The following is an 18,925-nucleotide window of genomic DNA, read 5'->3' on the forward strand; positions in this document are numbered from 1 at the left end:
AAGAGATTATTTGTTTGGAGGTGATTAAAGATGAATGGGTTTACTTTACCAGGTGCAGATGATCTCAAACATATTTTTAAAGAACCATTTATTAATAATTAATTGCCCTGGATCTTGGACATAGTTTTAAAGAACCATTTTTTATTAATTGCCCATTTTTTATTAATTGCCCTGGATCTCTGATATTTATGAATAAAGAAATATTTATGAATAATTAATTGTCCTGGATCATGGACATAGTTTTAAAGAAACATTTATTAATAATTAATTGCCCTGGATCACAGACATATTCTTAAAGAACCATTTATTAATTGCCCTGGATCTGGGACTTATTTTTTTAAAGAACTGGGTTTATATTTTAAATTATTCTGGATAAAAGACACTTCCAGATTAATGATTTTACTAATAAAATGGATTTTGCCATCCCCACAGTCCAGTACAGATCAGGCTCGTAGCCAGTCTGCTGGGGGCAGTGAGCTTTTTTGGGGGGTGGGGGGGTCTCTCCCCCCCAGACAACTACAAACTGGACGACTACAAACTTGTTTTCCAGCCCTGAAAATTGAACTTTGAACAATGAACATAGTGACAAGACATGGTCCCACACGACAGTGGGCCATTGGGCAAGTCAGTACAAAACATATGGCAGAATATCAATAGTATGTAATGTATACAATCTGTAGTAATATAGTCGTTGAGACATTGTTTTCAATTTATAGGCAAGGTATAGAGAAATAAGATGGCATTATATTAATTCATGATTTGGCAAGTTAGTAATTTCAAACATATTCACATATGTAGTGTGTACTAAATCAACTTAGTCTGTAATTGACAGTTGACACATAGAGAGAGTTGTATAGACAAAACATAACTGTTTCTGGGTGTCAATAAAATACCACGAGATTGCACGTGAGTGGAATTATTCTAATTGCTTCATTTGGCTTAATTTAACCAATCATTTCGTTAATTGCACAGGTTCAGGGCCATGAACAGGCTTTCTGTGCATGAAATGCATGAGTCTTATAAAAGAAATTATAGTAAACTTTTCTAGCAGACTTCCATTAGATTCCAGAGAGGTTCCATCTGAGTTCCTAGACAGCTGCGAGGCTGGCTAGGGTGGAGAAATGGCTTTAGCTAGTATTGTAATCTGTGCTATACTTGTATACATGTATTCAGTTATATATATAAAATGTAGAAGCGAACTGTTGCATTGTTATTCCTGGTAAGACAAACGTCTTAAGAAAACAGTAAGAAGCAAACACACAACGTGAAGCAGAAGTAAAGACAGCTGGAGACAAATTCTAGACGATCACATGGCTACAGAAATATGTAGTAAGAAAAGATGCATGGGTCGTACGTAGGATGTGGCGACCGGTTTTTGGAATCCCATGGTGCTACAAAACGTCCCCAAATCAATACTGCACATGATGATCCCTGACTGCTGTCTATTACAAACAGTAGGTATTTTTTTTCAGGGAGGGGGCAGCCTCCCTTGCACCTGGCTTGCTAAAAACCTGGGTTGGTACAGATACTATTTAATCAGCAATCTTGGTAACTGTTCACTAATAATAATACAAGTGGTGCATCACGACTTCAATCTTTCTTAATGTGTACCATCGTGGGTAAATCTATTCGTTGAGGCCAGCTCAATTTTTGTCAAGGTCGCTGAGATTTCAATAAGGTTAGGTTTAGGGTCTGCATCGGAGATAGGTCCAGAGTTAGGGTTTGGATTATCTGTAGCCCTGTTTACATCTCCTGACCCTTGACGAAAAATTGAGCTGGCACTAACCGTGTACACCGGATAATCTCCATTTTTTGGTCAAATAGTAGCAAAATTTACTACTATTTCTGCAGGTGTAACCCTGACAACCCAGATTCTGCTACAATACTCAGCCACCGACAAGAGAACTAATATATATTTAAAATGTAATTATTAGTAACTATATGACTCATCTTGGGGTGCATGTAAAACATGTGCAAATTATATTACAAACAGATATTATTTACTGAATGCACGTTCTCTCTAAGGCATTACTTCCCGAGCATTTGAAAATATATCAAAAGCCAATTAAACAGTTGTTATATATTGAAGCACATCCCCAACCTCGTGGGGTTTTTTCCTGGGTTTCCTCCCACTGCTAAAGACCCCTACATGCAGGGGAATAAATGAAATAAAATTGAACCATATGTTAGTCCTGAAATGACCTAATTTGTGTTGAGTGGACGTTAAACACCATTTCTCTCTGTCTGTCATTATTAGTCCAACCTCGTGGGTTTTCTCTTGGTCCTCTGGTTTCCTCCTACTACTAAAGACCCTTACGCGCAGGCGAATTATTGAAACAAAATTCAACCATATGTTAGTCCCGAAATGACCTATAGTTTCTGTCTAGTGGACGTTAAACCCCATTTCTCGCTGTCTCTGTCTCTCTAGAGACCCCTTGACCTCAAGTTTGTCAATCAATATATTCTTGACCTCAATCAATGATAAATTAGTTTTAATTAATACAAGTTATGTTTTGTCATTCTCTCCTCTTAACAGCATCCATTATTCTCTTGAAATTTTTACCTTTTTAAAATTAACGATTACTAGTTTTTCTCTTTTATCTTAAAAGACATCATTTATCTTTCTTGTATTTCGCTGAAATTCAGCAAGTCACGTCATGTCTTTACAGATTGGACATTACCACGCTTCTTTAGGTTATATAATGTAGGAGCTGGCTGAAGCTAGAACAGAAATAATGTTTTAATATAATTCTAGCAATTTAGAATAGTTTTATCCCTAGATGCTTAAATATTGGTATCCATAGATACTGGGAATATTTGAGGGTACTAGATAAAGAGGGGAACAGACCCTCCTAGTAAAATGGAGGATATGCCTAGATCCTCCTAGCAAAATAGAGGATATACCTACATGTAGATCCTAAAAGTTAAATAGAGTTTATACATGTACCCAGATCCTCCTAGTAAAATAGAAGACATATTAAGATTTTCCTAGTAAAATAGAGGTTATACCAAGACCCTCCTAGTAAAATAGAGGTTATACCAAGACCCTCCTAGTAAAATAGAGGGTATACCAAGACCCTCCTAGTAAAATAGAGGACATACCTAGATCCTCCTAGTAAAATAGAGGATATACCAAGACCTTCCTAGTAAAATAGAGGGTATACCTAGATCCTCCTAGTAAAATAGAGGTTATACCAAGACCCTCCTAGTAAAATAGAGGGTATACCAAGACCCTCCTAGTAAAATAGAGGGTATACCTAGATCCTCCTACTAAAATAGAGGGTATACCTAGATCCTCCTAGTAAAATAGAGGATATACCAAGACCTTCCTGACAAAATAGAGGATATACCTACCTGCTAGTAAAATAGAGGTTGTACGTATACCTAGATCATCCTAGTAAAATAGGGGATATACTTAGATGCCCCTAGTAAAATAGAGGATATACTGTACCTAGACCCCCCCCCCCCCCTTGTAAAATAGAGGATATACCTAGAAAAAGAGGGGATCCTCCTAACAAAAGAGGTACCATCCAAAATGCATATCCACCTAGAGAAAGAGGAGATGCCCCAAGAAAGAGGGAATGCTTCTAATGGAGGAGATAGTCCTTAAAAGAAAATAAATTAAATTTGTTTTACAAGATTTTACAAGATTTGAATGTTATCTTCAAAATTCCAACTAAACTATAATGAGTGATTAATTTAAAAAAACAACCCAAAATCCTCAATTTGAAGAATGTTTATTTTCTATTGTCATGAGTTGCTTAATGCAGTGAAGTCAGTCCGTTATGCTAATAATCTTCGAATTATCTTTCTCCATCAACAGAAACGATACAAAGGCTATTGTTTGTAAATCTTCAAAGAATATTCGCGGGATCGTGCAGTGAGTTTCGTTTACGGGGATTAGTCTGTTAGTTTAGACTTGGTCGAATTGTTGTTTAGTTTGTGATGTGTTCAGGGTTCAGAGAATTAACATGGCTCTCTATGTTGTGTTATGAAATCATTCCGAGATGGTTTTTTTAGCGGTTAGTCGTAAATTTGTGAGTTATTTTAATCTTGTAAATGTTGTGTTGTAAATTGTGATTTATTTTTTAAAATTTAGTTTTAAATGTAGGCTATAATTATGGTTGATTTATATTCTTCAACAATGAACATATGAACATAAATTTGTTATTTATAAAACACATGTTTTTATAATTAAAGTAGCTAAGTCTCTAACTCAATATCATCCAAAGTCTTCGACATTGAAAACACGAATTATTTGTCAATTTAAATCAACATTGATGTTGTGATCTTACCAGGAAAAGATGGGCTTCTGATATCCATTAATTAAGACAAAATAAACATTTTATCATTGGTACACAAATCATGTACCATAATGCATTTCAGGCCCATATTCTTATCTGGAGAGCATGCGCAATAAATACTATGTAGATTGGAATAACCAGATGCTAGAGATTGTCAATCGATTGAGACTTCTGGCGTATTTCGCCGAACATTACTGATTTGAAATTGGAGTAAAAATGTAAATCAGTTTATATACATTCGTATTACATAAAGCTGGTGACGACAGTAAACTAAGATGTTAAAACAGCTTTTACATATATTAGTGACAATATTAACAAATGTTCCAATCGGATTAAAACACAGATCCTATTTCGTTTCATTTTTATAGTTCAAAATTTCGTTTTACTTGTCTTGGGTAATCCACTAGTAACATCAATGCTGATTGGTTAATCAAATGTCTGACATCATAGGGTCAAAAGCCGCTCGTATGACCTCTGATGCGACCTATCGCTACAAACGGTCAGATCTTCGTGTAGTGTAGGAACTATAAAAAAAACGAAACGAAATAAAGATCTGTAATCAGATTGCGAATGTTAATGGTTATTTATACATTTCTTAAGAGAAACATATTCCATGTTTAAGGAAATTATTTATTTTACAGACATTGCATGTTTTATGGGTATAGTATTTATAATTTTAGAAAAAGGTCCCATTATTTAAAATCCAAAATGATTTTTTCCAAATCTAATCTATATGCTTGCAATCACACACTTACACTATTTAAGGAAGAAAAATTACTAGTTTATTAACATGCAACGTTTCAACGATGATACTCTCATCTTTATCACGCATGCAATCATATTTGGTTTAGGAACATCCAAAATGATTTTTTCCAAACTAATCTAAATGCATGCAATCAGATTTAGTTTAGGAAATGAACATGGCTCACAATCCTCCTATAATATTACAAGATGAGAAAATGTGTGAAAGTTTTTATCAGAGATTGAGAGTATATACATGTATATAGCAGCTGGTCAGTTCAAACATATTATTACAGATAATTTACTGGGTTAAAAACATATAAAACATATTTAGGTACAAATCTTGATCGATTCACTATAGTAAATTCACTATAGCATATTTTAATTGATATGTTAGTCTGTCTGCAAGTAGAAAGATATTATCTTTATGCCACTGTAAACCAGGTTATCATTTAATCTTGTGTATCTAGCACTAATTTCTTTCGCATTCATTTTATATCCAATCTTTGTTTAAAAATTTGTAAAAACTGTTTAAAATCACCATAAATCGTTTAATTTGTACTTCTGTCCAGTTTAAAGCTGACCATTCAATTTTGATAATAAGTGTTCAATTTACAAGTGTTTAATTTCTCAATCACTGTTAAAAAATAAAAAACCCAATTAATTAATGATGTATAATTCATGAACAGTGGTCCCGAAATTAAATACTTGTAAATTGGACACTTATTATCAAAATTAATCAGTCAGCTTTAAATTGGACACAAGTACAAATTAGATGATTTTTGGTGATTTTAAACGATTTTTACGAATTTTTAAACAAAGATTTGATGCGCTGTGATATGTAATATTATTATTGTCTTACAATCTAATATGATGTGTTACAAATATGTATGACTTGTAATGAATTTTAAGATGTGTTACAAATATGTACATTTGTTACGAATTTTAAGATGTTTATTGTATTACATCCATGGATTAGCTGATTTGTGGTAGATTTTGAGTACAATCGAGTTGGTCTGCTGTAACTGTTGTGAGAAAGAGAGGAATAGGGTTTAATATTCACTAGTCACAAACTAGGTCATTTCAGGACTAACATATGGTTCAATTTTATTTCAATAATTCGCTTGCGGGTAGGGGCCTTTAGCAGTGGGAGGAAACCGGAGGACCCGGAAAAAATCCATGAGGTTGGACAGGCAACCCTACTCCCTGTCACGTACAACCGGGGAATCGAAACCACCCCAATTGACTCAACGACAGACCTTATGATACAACGTGCACTTGTTTACCATTTGGCCATCCAACCTCCCTCTATATCTGTTATTTAACGTCTGTTTCCACAAGAGGGTTATATCGTAGACAAGTTGTCTTATTTTTATTATGCTCAGCAAACGCGAGGGGTCTGTCCTGTGAGAGGAAGCAAGTGTACCTGGAGTAAACCCACTAGATTTTGAAGGTGCTCCATATGTCCAAGCCACACACACTACCAGGGATCGAAACCACGACGGCAAGCAATAGTTGACCGGCTAGCTAGAGCTCTAAGTGCGACACTTTAGACTACCAGGCTTTCCATACGATCTGGATACATGGCTGTAATCAAGGATGCAGGACAGAGGGCCTGACAAGGACATTTGTCTAGTACTTCAGATGGGAGAAAAAACTGACGTCCCGTGTACACACTGCCGTGCACGTTAAAAATCCCTTGACAGTTGGAATTTGATATAGGCCGTAGTGCCTAGTCCAGGCAAAATTTCCCTCATAGCACACTGTATGGCATATGCCCGTCTTCATTCACCCAGTCAGAGGAAAACAGTAGGACATTAAACTCTATTTCTTTCATTTCGTTTGGTATATTTACCAGCCAGTGTTTGATATAAACTCGTATAGACACTATGATATAAACAATACACACCAGGATAGATTAACAGGTGTGTTACCTTTGTTATAACATATATATAGGGAGAATACCCACATGCTAGAAACCACAATACTTGACTGAATAACAGACCTTATTATGAAGAGTGCAAACATTAAACCATTTGCCCCCCCCCCCCCCCCCCCCCCGCCATTAATGCAGGTAACTCACCTGGTTGCTATCACCAGTTGTTTGTTATCATCCTCTCACCTGTATACCTCATCTGGTACTCGTTACCACTGTTTCAATTTTTGTAATTTTTCTGATCAAATATAAAAAACAATATGTTACTTTTAAAGGGACAGTCCAAGAAAAAAGTGGGGTTAAGTATGTAGAATAGGAGAGGCATAAGGTGTTGCATAGTCATTCTGATAATATGAAAATTTATGTATATAACAGCAGAGAAGCAATTATATCTATCTAAAAATATTAGCACAACTGTAAAGCTGCACTACTGGACAATAGTCAGATAACAGCACAATAGTCAAATATCTGGAGAATAGTCAAATACCTGGACTATTTAAGGGGGGTTGGATGGCTGAATGGTTAGGGTGCGCGCGCTGTATCATTAAGTCTGTCATTGAGTCGACTGGTGTGGTTTCGAATCCCCGGTTGTACATGACAAGGAGTAGGGTCATCTGTCCAACCTCGTGGGTTTTCTCCGGGTCCTCCGGTTTCCTCCCACTGCTAAAGACCCCTATGTGCAAGCGAATTATTGAAATAAAATTACACCATATGTTAGTCCCGAAATGACCTAGTTTGTGTCGAGTGGACGTTAAACCCCATTTCTCTCTCTCTGTGGACAATTTATGTAATTAAAACATTGATATAAGAGGAGGCATTAGCACACGGTATGGCATTAGTCCAGTTGGTGCGAAAAAAGTAAGACATTCAGTTCCATATCATTTCATATTGTTTAACAAGAGACAAAAAAACGACTGAATGTTAATCAATATTTTATTGATAAATTAATCTTTGTGTTAAACATGTTGATGAATAAGATATAATAACTACTACAACTACATGTAGGACATTCTATATGCTGAATAAAATATAAATACTGCTAGATATATATTACCTGGTGTATTTATATTACAATATACTAATATTGATTACAATATATACAAGTTATTGATACCTTTAACTAGTTTTAATTAGTTATTGAACGTAGCAACTATTTCTATATCTGTGTCAACAAGTTGGTCTTGATTGTTAAAGCATATCAAATGGTATAACTGTGTTCAACCTGACTATAACATCATTCTGTAAGTAGAATCTGATCAAATGGAACACTTTCTTTGTTTCTTACAATGGTTTCTTTGGGCTGTATTCCTGGGCCCTTATTCACGAAAACTTAAACTAAGATACAATCGAAATTTTAAGAAATACTGCAATTCGATTGGCTGACCAGTAAAATCAATTTGCATATATCCAATTTGCATATTGGTCAGCCAATCGAATTGCAGTATTTCTTAAAATTTTGATTGTATCTTAGTTTAAGTTTTCGTGAATAAGGGCCCAGATTGTTTTCAAATTTGAGTGAAGTCTGTGTCACTACAGGCCCGGGAATCTGATCAAATGGAAAACTTTCTTTGTTTCTTACAGTGGTTTCTTTGGGCTGTATTCCTGGGCCCTTATTCACGAAAACTTAAACTAAGATAAAATCGAAATTTTAAGAAATACTGCAATTCGATTGGCTGACCAGTAAAATCAATTTGCATATATCCAATTTGCATATTGGTCAGCCAATCGAATTGCAGTATTTCTTAAAATTTTGATTGTATCTTAGTTTAAGTTTTCGTGAATAAGGGCCCAGATTGTTTTCAAATTTGAGTGAAATCTGTGTCACTACAGGCCCGGGACTGTACAGGGCAGTGGACGCTTACGGCTAGCCCCCCGGATCCATTCACTTTTTTTGAATTGTTTGTTTATTTGTGGTTTCTGAGTATGTCTTGTCCATGTATTTGTTTCTGTGTAAATTATGTGTGGTGCAGTCCCCCTGCACTTAATATTAGAATCTTACAATGTGACTGGTGTCATACATAAGACAGGGTATACTTTACTATTAGTATAATGTCGCTTAGTAATAAACAGAAATTATATTCCAGCGTGTCTGGTGTATTTTCTGTTCAATTACTAAATACCATTGAAACAATTTTACCAATTTGTTTCTTGGTGAATTTGTGGTCTGGACTTCATATATTTGTTGTTCTTGTTGTATTTTGGTTGTTCTTGGTTGCATATTGGTTGCTCTGGTTGTATATTGGTTGATCTGGTTGTATTTTGTTTCTTATGGTTGCATTGTGATTGCTGTGATTATATTTTGGTTGTTCTGTGGTTGCTCTGGTTGTTCTGTTTATTTTTTGGTTGCTCTGGTTGTTTTTTGATTGTTGTGGTTGTATTTTGGTTGGTCTGGTAGTAAATTGGGTATTGTTGATATTTATTCTGTCAAGAGTAACTTTCTTGATTGATTTTGTTGATTTTGAAATTCATTTTTGAATACAAAGGACACATTGGTTTGCTATGTGGACTACTATTCTGAATTGGTATCAGATGCTCTGGTTTGTGCCACTAGCAAACTCGAGCAGTGGTTTCGACCTGAATTTGAGAAGATGTAGGTTACTAACTTTTGTTTGTATATAATTCATGTAATAACAAGAAGTTACCTGGTTTTCATATACTATTCAAAAAAAGTAGGGGATATTTGATTTTTAAGTGTTATTAAAGTCACCTAATGAAACTGACGAAGAAACAAATGACAAAATAAGTGGAAGTTCACATTCATCTATTTATTCCAAATGATCGTTAGACTAAGTAAGGCAAAGACTGACCATTATAAGGGTAAAATGATACCCGGGGTCAAACAGCAAAGTTACCACAGCATCACAACCAAGTCAGTAACGGGTAAATCCTCCTCTGTTTGCCAAACAAGCATTGATCCGACGTGGCATACTCTTAATGAGACGTCTAAGGTCATTTTGGTCCAGATTGTCCCATTCCTGTTGCAACGCAGCAGCAAGTTCTTGGACATTGGCAGGACGTTGTTGACGTTGACGTAACCTCTGTCCAAGCATGTCCCAGACATGCTCGATGGGGGAGAGGTCGGGACTCAGTGCTGGCCAAGGTAATGTGGTGATGTTCTGATGTTGGAGGTAACCTGTAACGATCCTGGCCCTGTGACATCTTGCGTTGTCATCCTGGAAGATGAAACGGCGGCCATGACGTCGTGCGAACGGCACAACATGGACTGCCAAGATGTTGTCCCGGTAGTACTGGCCTGTAACACGCCCTGCAACAACATGTAAAGCCATTCTTCCAGCAACAGTGATGCCTCCCCACACCATAACAGAACCACCCCCAAATCGATCATGTCTGTCATTGAGTCAAGTAGCATGGTTTTGATCCACAAGGAATAGGGTCACCTGTTCAACCTCATGGGCTTTTCTCTTGGTCCTCCAGTTTCCCCCCACTGCTTAATTGAAATAAAATTAAACCATACGATCTAGTTTGTGTTGAATCTCTCTCTCCCTCTCTCTCTCTCTCTCTCTTTCTCTCTCTCTCTCTCAGGGACCAAATGGTTAGAATGGTTAGCATGTGCGTGCTGTATCATAAGGTCTGTCATTGAGTCAGCTGGCGTGGTTTCGAACCCCCAGTTGTACATGACAAGGAGTAGGGACGCCTGTCCAACCTCATAGGTTTTCTCCAGGTCCTCCCCACCGGTTTCCTCCCACTGCTAACCACCCCTACGTGCTAGCGAATTATAGAAATAAAATTGAATCATGTTTTGGTCCTGAAATGACCTAGTTTGTGTCGAGTGGACATTAAACCCCATTTCTCTCTCTCTCTCTCATTTTATTGAATCTGTCATTAAATTCCTTTGTGTAGGAGAACACATTGCCCAGAAGTCTATCTATAACAAACCATTAAGACCCACATATTTAGTTTTAATGTGATAAATCTTGTTGGGGCATCTGGGAAAAAAGTTTTAAATAACGTTTCCTGAAACCCAATATTTCCACACAAACTCTTGTTATAGATGAATAATATAAATATTGTATTAAATGTTGTTAGGGTCTATTGATCTTTATTTTTATATTATTAACCCAAGTGGAATACAACACCTATAATACAGCCCCTGTGTTGCTGGTCATATTAATTTATTTCATATAATAATATCAGTAAATCTTGTCAAATCGTGGTTCTATAATCCTGTAACAATAACCTCTATCATAAAGTGTGATAATAAAAATTGCATCTTCATTGTAAAAAACAGATTTTTATCATGTTTAGTTTTATATTACAATACGAACTAGTGATGCTGGTAGAACTTCACATACAATAATATTATTGATGTAATATTGATATGGTGAACTGCATGTGTTATCATGTACATGTACACCAAGTCAGATTGTCCCCTACATTATTCCAAAGAGACGTTAGCGTATGGGTCAAAAGAGTTACAGTGCGCGATGAGGGAAATTTTGCCCGGGCAGCGGCACTACGGCCTACTCTTATATTGAATTCCAACTGCCAAGGGATCTTTTACATGCACACCAATCACTGACAAGGAGGAGTTAATATAAGATAAGGTACATCTGTGTCTTGATAGGGGCGCCTTCTCAACCTTGTGGGTTAACTCTGGGTACTTCGGTTTCCTCCCACAGGAAAGACCCCTGCATGTGCTAAGATAAGAAAAATGACAATAAGACAACTTATATCTGTAATATTGCCTTCGGTGGAAATGGCCGTTAAACACTAAGAACAACAACAACTGTGTCTTGAGATACATGTTAGGGGGAGTGCTATAATATAGGGATTTAATATAGGCTATGCCTGTTCCCCAATCCCTATTCAGATACAAATCTGAATAAAAATATTGCTTAAAAAAAAAAAAGAGTGCAATATATGTTACTATTTGGCATGGCTGTTGTGAATCACAACTGAGCAAAACCTACTGATTCTTATTTGACCAACTCCCACCCCCTCTTCCCACTTTATCTTGTCTGTCTGTACGTCACACTTTTTGAACATAATGACTCTAATTAAGGTGGAATGTTCAGATTTTATTACTGTAGGTAAATGTCTTGTCTGAGTAAACACTTTGATTGCTTGATGCTTTGTATGTAATCATTGGGTATCATCGTCTATATGTTTTTGGATTGAGATAGAGAACATCAGCCTCACTATTGGTTTGTTTGACTGAGGAATTAATAAATACCAATCTGATTAAAACACAGATCTTTTTTCGTTTCGTTTTTTTATAGTTCAAAATATCGTTTTACTTGTTTTCACAACACTAGGATCAGGATATGGAAGAGTTCTTATATAACCCGCATTCTGGATGATATGAGAGATTAGCCAATGAAATGGTCTGTTACGGCAAGTTTTTAGCGTGGGGTGCACGGAACTGTGGGTATGTGACTAGAAACGTCAATGCTGATTGATTAATTAATGTCTGAATTCAAAGGGGCAAAAGCCACTCTATGACACCTGATACGACCTTCCACTTCAATTGGTCAGATCTTCATGTAGTGTAGGCCATCGAAAGTAAGAAAAAAAAGAAGCAAAATATAGATCTGGGCCCTTATTCACGAAAACTTAAACTAAGATACAATCGAAATTTTAAGAAATACTGCAATTCGATTGGCTGACCAATATGCGAATTGGATATATGCAAATTGATTTTACTGGTCAGCCAATCGAATTGCAGTATTTCTTAAAATTTCGATTGTATCTTAGTTTAAGTTTTCGTGAATAAGGGCCCTGTATTTTAATCAGATTGAATAAATGCTGGTATGTGGCCTGTTCACGAAAAGTTTCAATCACAATCAATAATACAAAATTAATAAACTTAAAGATACATTATGGCAGATTACATAAAGAGCTGGCAGTTCTCACTATAATAGATAAAAACTAGATAATGTAAAGGGAATTTGCTGAAAATTTCAGTCAAATTGATCCACTCTGGTCCGAGAATTTAGCAATTGAATTTTCAGCCCAGACTCGATCATCATTACTAACATTGGTTGGTACAATAAAAAACATAGTCTCGATTATCCATTCCATGATTAAATCATGAATAAAAGTTGAGCAGCAAATCGGATTCTAATCCAGTAAATATAGCAGTCTAGCAATGACATCGAGAGTTGATTATGGTCTGGATAAGTTAATTAATGTCTAATTAATAATTTAGATAACATTTCTGGCCTAAAGAAAGACCTGCAATAGGCAGATTTAACTCTTGCATAATGTGTGGTTAGATACACTTAACATAATTTATGATATAAATATAACCGTGATGAATGTTTTTTTTGTCTTTTTAGATTTTGATGGGTTGGATTACATCATGCCGAGTTGTCAATATCCAGGCCCAGATTGTTACGAAGATTATTTCGAGGATCTTGACATCCCGTGGTCCTATCCTATTGACGTCGAGAGTGAATATCCGTGGCCCCAGCCCTCTCCCAGGAGTAACGAAACACAGACTTTAGGGCGCTTCTTACCACAACGCTCATCACGATCACGAGACATGGATATTTATAATTATTATAGAAATCGAGCGATCGTCCTGGAAGATAATTTACGTCACAGTAAACAGAGTTTATCAGGTACGTTTGAATTAATTCATTAAAGACTCAATACCACTCTTGTTTTAACTGAATAATATGTCCCAATCTTTATTCTGGACAACAAATTGCACTATTTTACAATATTCCAATTAATTGATGATACAAATTTCATCTTAACACACCTTATTTAAAAAATTGGAAAAATTCAACTAAATGATTTGAAAAGCCTGACGTAAAGCTTTTCAAATGTGACTTGGATTTGAAAAATATTTATTAACCCTCTGGACAAGTAAAATAGGATTTAATGGATAATTTACACAACAGGTAGGACATAAACACAACTAGTACTTAGAATAAGGCTGTTTTTTATTTTCTGGAGCTGTCAAGCCAGCAAGAGTGTTATTGTCCCTTTAAATCACCTCTAATATAAATTTTAGTTTTTTTAGGGCTTTATAAATAAATAGCCACTCCAGTTTCATGACTGTCTGTTTTGTGTAAAATTTAAAAACTGAAAAATTATGGAACTAAATGTTTTTAAGAAAAGCAACTAAGTACATTATGTTTGTAAATTACCGGCAGCCCTTTTTCCGAAGAAATACATTTAGGTAATGAAACGAAATGCCATCCTACTTTTCTGCAACAATTGGGATAACTATATTCCATCATATTCAGAGGGGTTGAATGGCCGAATGGTTAGCGTGTGTGGCGTTTTGTATCATAAGGTCTCTCATTGAGTCAACTGCCATGCTTTCGATTCCCCCAGTTGTACGTGACAAGGAGAAGGGTCGCCTGTCCAACCTCATAGGTGTTTTCTGCGTCCTTCTGTTTCTTCCCACTGCTAAAGACCCCTGCGCGCAAGCAAATTATTGAAATAAAATTGAAACATATTTTAGTCCCAAAATGACCTAGTTTGTGTGGAGTGGATGTTTAACTCTCTCTCTCTCTCTCTCTCTCTCTCTCTCTCTCTCTCTCTCTCTCTCCACCACATTTACCTTTATCAGAACTGATTTCTTAATGTGTGGGGCACCTTACTTTGGAATATTAAAAAGTTGACTTAATGCTGCTGCCTGGGCAAAATTCTTCTTTGGAATGTACACGAATGTAAAGATCATGAGAGGTGTGTATGAAAAAGATGGAAGGATTGATATGTTAAACCTGTATCTCTGTATTAGCTAAATATTTCTTTGACAGTGAAATGGGAGACAACTCTTCTAATATTAGTAAATAGCGGCCTCTACTATACTATTCAAAAAAAGTAGGGGATATTTGATTTTGTGGGCATAATTCTAAAATGTGCAAATGACTACGAAAAAAGTCACTATAGAACCTAACAGAAGAAACATTTCCAGTTACATGTGACGCCCAAAAGCACCAATAGCTACCGCATGGAATGCAGGTGATGCTTGGGATCATCATGGGGGTCCAACCCAAGATTTGCACGACTCTGACTTTGAATGTTACAGTCATTGTGGCATTGAATTCCAGGGTGGAAACATCAGTTTAATTGTTTTAGTGACCAGAAAACAAATTTTGATATGCGTCGGCTTACCCAAAATGAAAGGTTACGTGCCCTTGGCATGCTACTGATCGGCAAAACACAGGCGGTTGTGGCGCGGACGATGAATGTTTCTCAGTCTGTCATAAGCAGGCTATGGTCCAGATACCGTAATACACAATCAGTACAGGACAGACCACGCTCAGGCCGACCAAGGGCGACAACTCAAGCCCAGGATCGATTTATCCGTACCTTGGCCTTGAGAAATCGTGTCATCACAGCAAATCAGATCAGCGCTCGTCTTCAAACAGACACTGGTGTGAGAGTGAGTGACCAGACGATTCGGAATCGACTGCATAGGGGTCACCTTCGCGCCCGACGTCCTCGCATGATCCCTTGTTTGAGAGATCATCACATTCAGGCAAGACGTCGTTGGTGTAGGGATCGTCAACACTGGGATAATCGACGCTGGAGCAATGTGATGTTTTCAGATGAGTCAAGGTTCACTGTTGATTTTTTGGACAGACGTAGGAGGGTGTGGCGTCGTCGAAACGAGCGCTTCCAAGACGTTAACGTCATCAGACATGATCGATTTGGGGGTGGTTCTGTTATGGTGTGGGGAGGCATCACTGTTGCTGGAAGAACGGCTTTACATGTTGTTGCAGGGCGTGTTACAGGCCAGTACTACCGGGACAACATCTTGGCAGTCCATGTTGTGCCGTTCGCACGACGTCATGGCCGCCGTTTCATCTTCCAGGATGACAACGCAAGATGTCATAGGGCCAGGATCGTTACAGGTTACCTCCAACAACAGAACATCACCACATTACCTTGGCCAGCACTGAGTCCCGACCTCTCCCCCATCGAGCATGTCTGGGACATGCTTGGACAGAGGTTACGTCAACGTCAACAATGTCCTGCCAATGTCCAAGAACTTGCTGCTGCGTTGCAACAGGAATGGGACAATCTGGACCAAAATGACCTTAGACGTCTCATTAGGAGTATGCCACGTCGGATCAATGCTTGTTTGGCAAACAGAGGAGGATTTACCCGTTTCTAACTTGGTTGTGATGCTGTGGTAACTTTGCTGTTTGACCCCGGGTATCATTTTACCCTTATAATGATCAGTCTGTGCCTTACTTAGTCTAACGATCATTTGGAATAAATCGATGAATGTGAACTTCATTTCATTTTGTCATTTGTTTCTTCGTCAGTTTCATTAGGTGACTTTAATAACACTTAAAAATCAAATATCCCCTACTTTTTTTGAATAGTATATATACTGTTGCAACTATTTATTTCTAATTAAAATACAAACTTACTGTCATCTTCTGTGTACAGTGTCATTTAAATACTTGAATCCCCCTACCCCCCTCCCCAATTATACGCCACGCACCGTAGTCAGGTAGAAAGTGTTCCACAGCTGTATACAGTGTCATTTAAACACTTGAATTTCTCCTCCCCCCCCCCTCGAAATTATAAGCCATGCAGAGTAGTCAGGTAAAAATGGATCCACTACTGATGTCTTCTTCCTTGCCGGAGCCACAGTAGTGGACCGTCTTAAGTCCTTTCTTTGAGCTAGTTTTGTTACTGGCCTATAACTCCCTTAATTTTTAATTAAACCAATCTAATTAAAACACAGATCATATTTCGTTTTGTTTTTTACGGTCCAAAATTTCCTTTTACTTGTCTTCATTAGCTAGTACCTGGAAGAGTTATTATATAACCTACGTTCTGGATGATGTGAGGGATCAGCCAATGAAACTTTGGGTAAACCACTAGAAATGTTAATGCTGATTGATTAATCAATGTCTGACGTTATAAGGTCAAAAGACGCTCGTATGACACCTGATGCGACCTTCCACTACAACTGGTCAGATCTTCAAGTATAAAAAAAAACGAAACGAAATATATATGTGTATTTTAATCAGATTGCAATTAAACTGACCCGAAACTGTACAGATTGATTTAAATCAACCAATAAGTTGTGTTTGCAATGTCGAAGACTGTGGATGTTATTGGCTTAAAGACTTGCCTCCTTTAAGTCAAGTTTTCACAAACTTTTAACCCTATTCTAAGTGAAGTACTGGACTAAATTTATGAATCAATACGCAATTCATCATGGTTTATAACTACCATCTAGTGTGTATTGGATGATTGACACATGTTGGTATTATACTGGGGTAGTTCCGTTATATGAATATTTCACATGCTATAATATTTAAACTATTTGATATATCGGGTAGACACAAGACACAGGGATGCAGGAAGAATTAGTCACAACATCCTTCCCTTAAACCATTCTTTTACATTTACTGTAAAACTCTCAAAACTTTCACGCGTCAAATCTCACATTTTATTTGTTTTTGGATCCAGTCTTGTTATTCCGATCTAAATGTATGTGTTGTTCAATGCAAAAGATTTCGTCCGTATGATTAAATTTCAAATATTGTCTCGGGCAATGAAAATAATAACATATATATTTAGCTAATCAGTATTTAGATTCATGATAATCATTCTATTTTTGTGTTCTAGTCTATTTTTACTGCATTATTGTTATTACCTTCTATATTTTCCTGTCATTTATTAATAATAAATGGCCAATTCAATTTCATCTCGCCTCCTGTCATATTTGTCTGCTAGGACACTTAATGGGGGCATAATTGTCTGTCGTCATGTCTCGGTAAATAATTTTGTGTCCATTTATCAAAGAGAGGGCGAGAGTTGTTTTGGGTTTTTTGAACTCCAGACAATTTTGAAACTTTAAAACCCTTGTATCAACAATGTTAGGTTTGCTTAGGTGGCTCAGCGAATAAGGCACTAGTTCATTAACCAGTAGGGAGATCACGATGGCTAAGTGGGTAAGACGCTGGCTTGCTAGCCTGGAGGTCGGGTGTTCGATCCCTGCATTGGCCGAGAAAGTTCATCCAGATTTTCCGGCATGGTTTCCCCCTTGTCAGTGATGCAGGACGGAGGGCCCCCGACAAGGACCGCTGTCTAGTCATTCGGATGGGACGAAAAACCGAGGTCTGGTTTACACATTGACGTGCACATAAAAGATCCCTTGGCAGTTGGAATTTCGATATAAGAGTAGGCCGTAGCGCCGCTGCCGGCCAAAATTTCCCTCATAGCACACTGTATGGCGTATGCCCGTCTTCATTAGCCCAGTTTAGGAGCAGAACAGTAGGACGTTAAATTCCATTTCATTAAACAGTACATGTAGGTTCCAACCCTGGTGTTTTTCTGGCCTGTTTTTTCCTTGTAAGTGGTTCAAGACTGAAACCCTAACTCTGGCTTGGCAATGGCATGTGTCTAGTTCTTTAGATTGAATTTAAAACAGGGGTTAGAATGTTAAAGATCCCCCATCACTTTCAGGCAAAATTTCACTTATAGCTACATGTAGCTCAGTGCATGGTGTATAGCCATCATCATTAGTCAGGTTGGTGCAGGACAGTAGGATGTTAAACACAATTTAATATTAATAGGTCTACTTTAATATATTAACAAACTTTAAGTATTTAATACACAACACTTGCAGTAGTTATTTGTATTATAGACTTTCATTGCTTGCTAGTCAGTCATCAATTAAAACAAAAATATTGGCTTTTTAAGAAAAGAGGGTGGACAAAATTGAGAGAAAGATCAATTTACTGTTATAATTTGGAATGTGTGGTTATAAAGTTTAGGGATTTGGCGCCGATTCAAGAGGATGGCCATTTATTTTTTTCCCAACATCCATGCCCCAATTTTTGATGGAAGTACTTGCACTCAGTGTCTCGTCAAATTGTAAATTAAATATGTGAAATGAAATAAAATGAAATGGGGTTAATGTCCTACTGTTCTGCTCCTAACCTGGGCTAATGAAGACTGGCATACGCCATACAGTGTGCTATGAGGGAAATTT

At 37.0% G+C, this 18,925-nt stretch overlaps 1 protein-coding gene across 3 annotated transcripts in view; it reads left to right on the forward strand.

Annotated features, from left to right (window-relative positions):
* LOC126828853 (rap1 GTPase-activating protein 1) overlaps positions 1 to 18,925 on the forward strand; it is a 211,360-nt gene that overhangs the window by 37,322 nt on the left and 155,113 nt on the right. For all 3 annotated transcript variants that reach the window (XM_050558903.2, XM_050558901.2, XM_050558900.2), the window contains exon 2: positions 13,281 to 13,565. In XM_050558903.2, the coding sequence (XP_050414860.1) occupies positions 13,281 to 13,565 (285 nt within the window). The remainder of the gene's footprint in view (positions 1 to 13,280; positions 13,566 to 18,925) is intronic.

The sequence above is a fragment of the Patella vulgata genome, chromosome 7 (genome assembly GCF_932274485.2).
Source record: "Patella vulgata chromosome 7, xgPatVulg1.2, whole genome shotgun sequence".
NCBI classification, from domain to species: Eukaryota; Metazoa; Mollusca; class Gastropoda; family Patellidae; genus Patella; species Patella vulgata.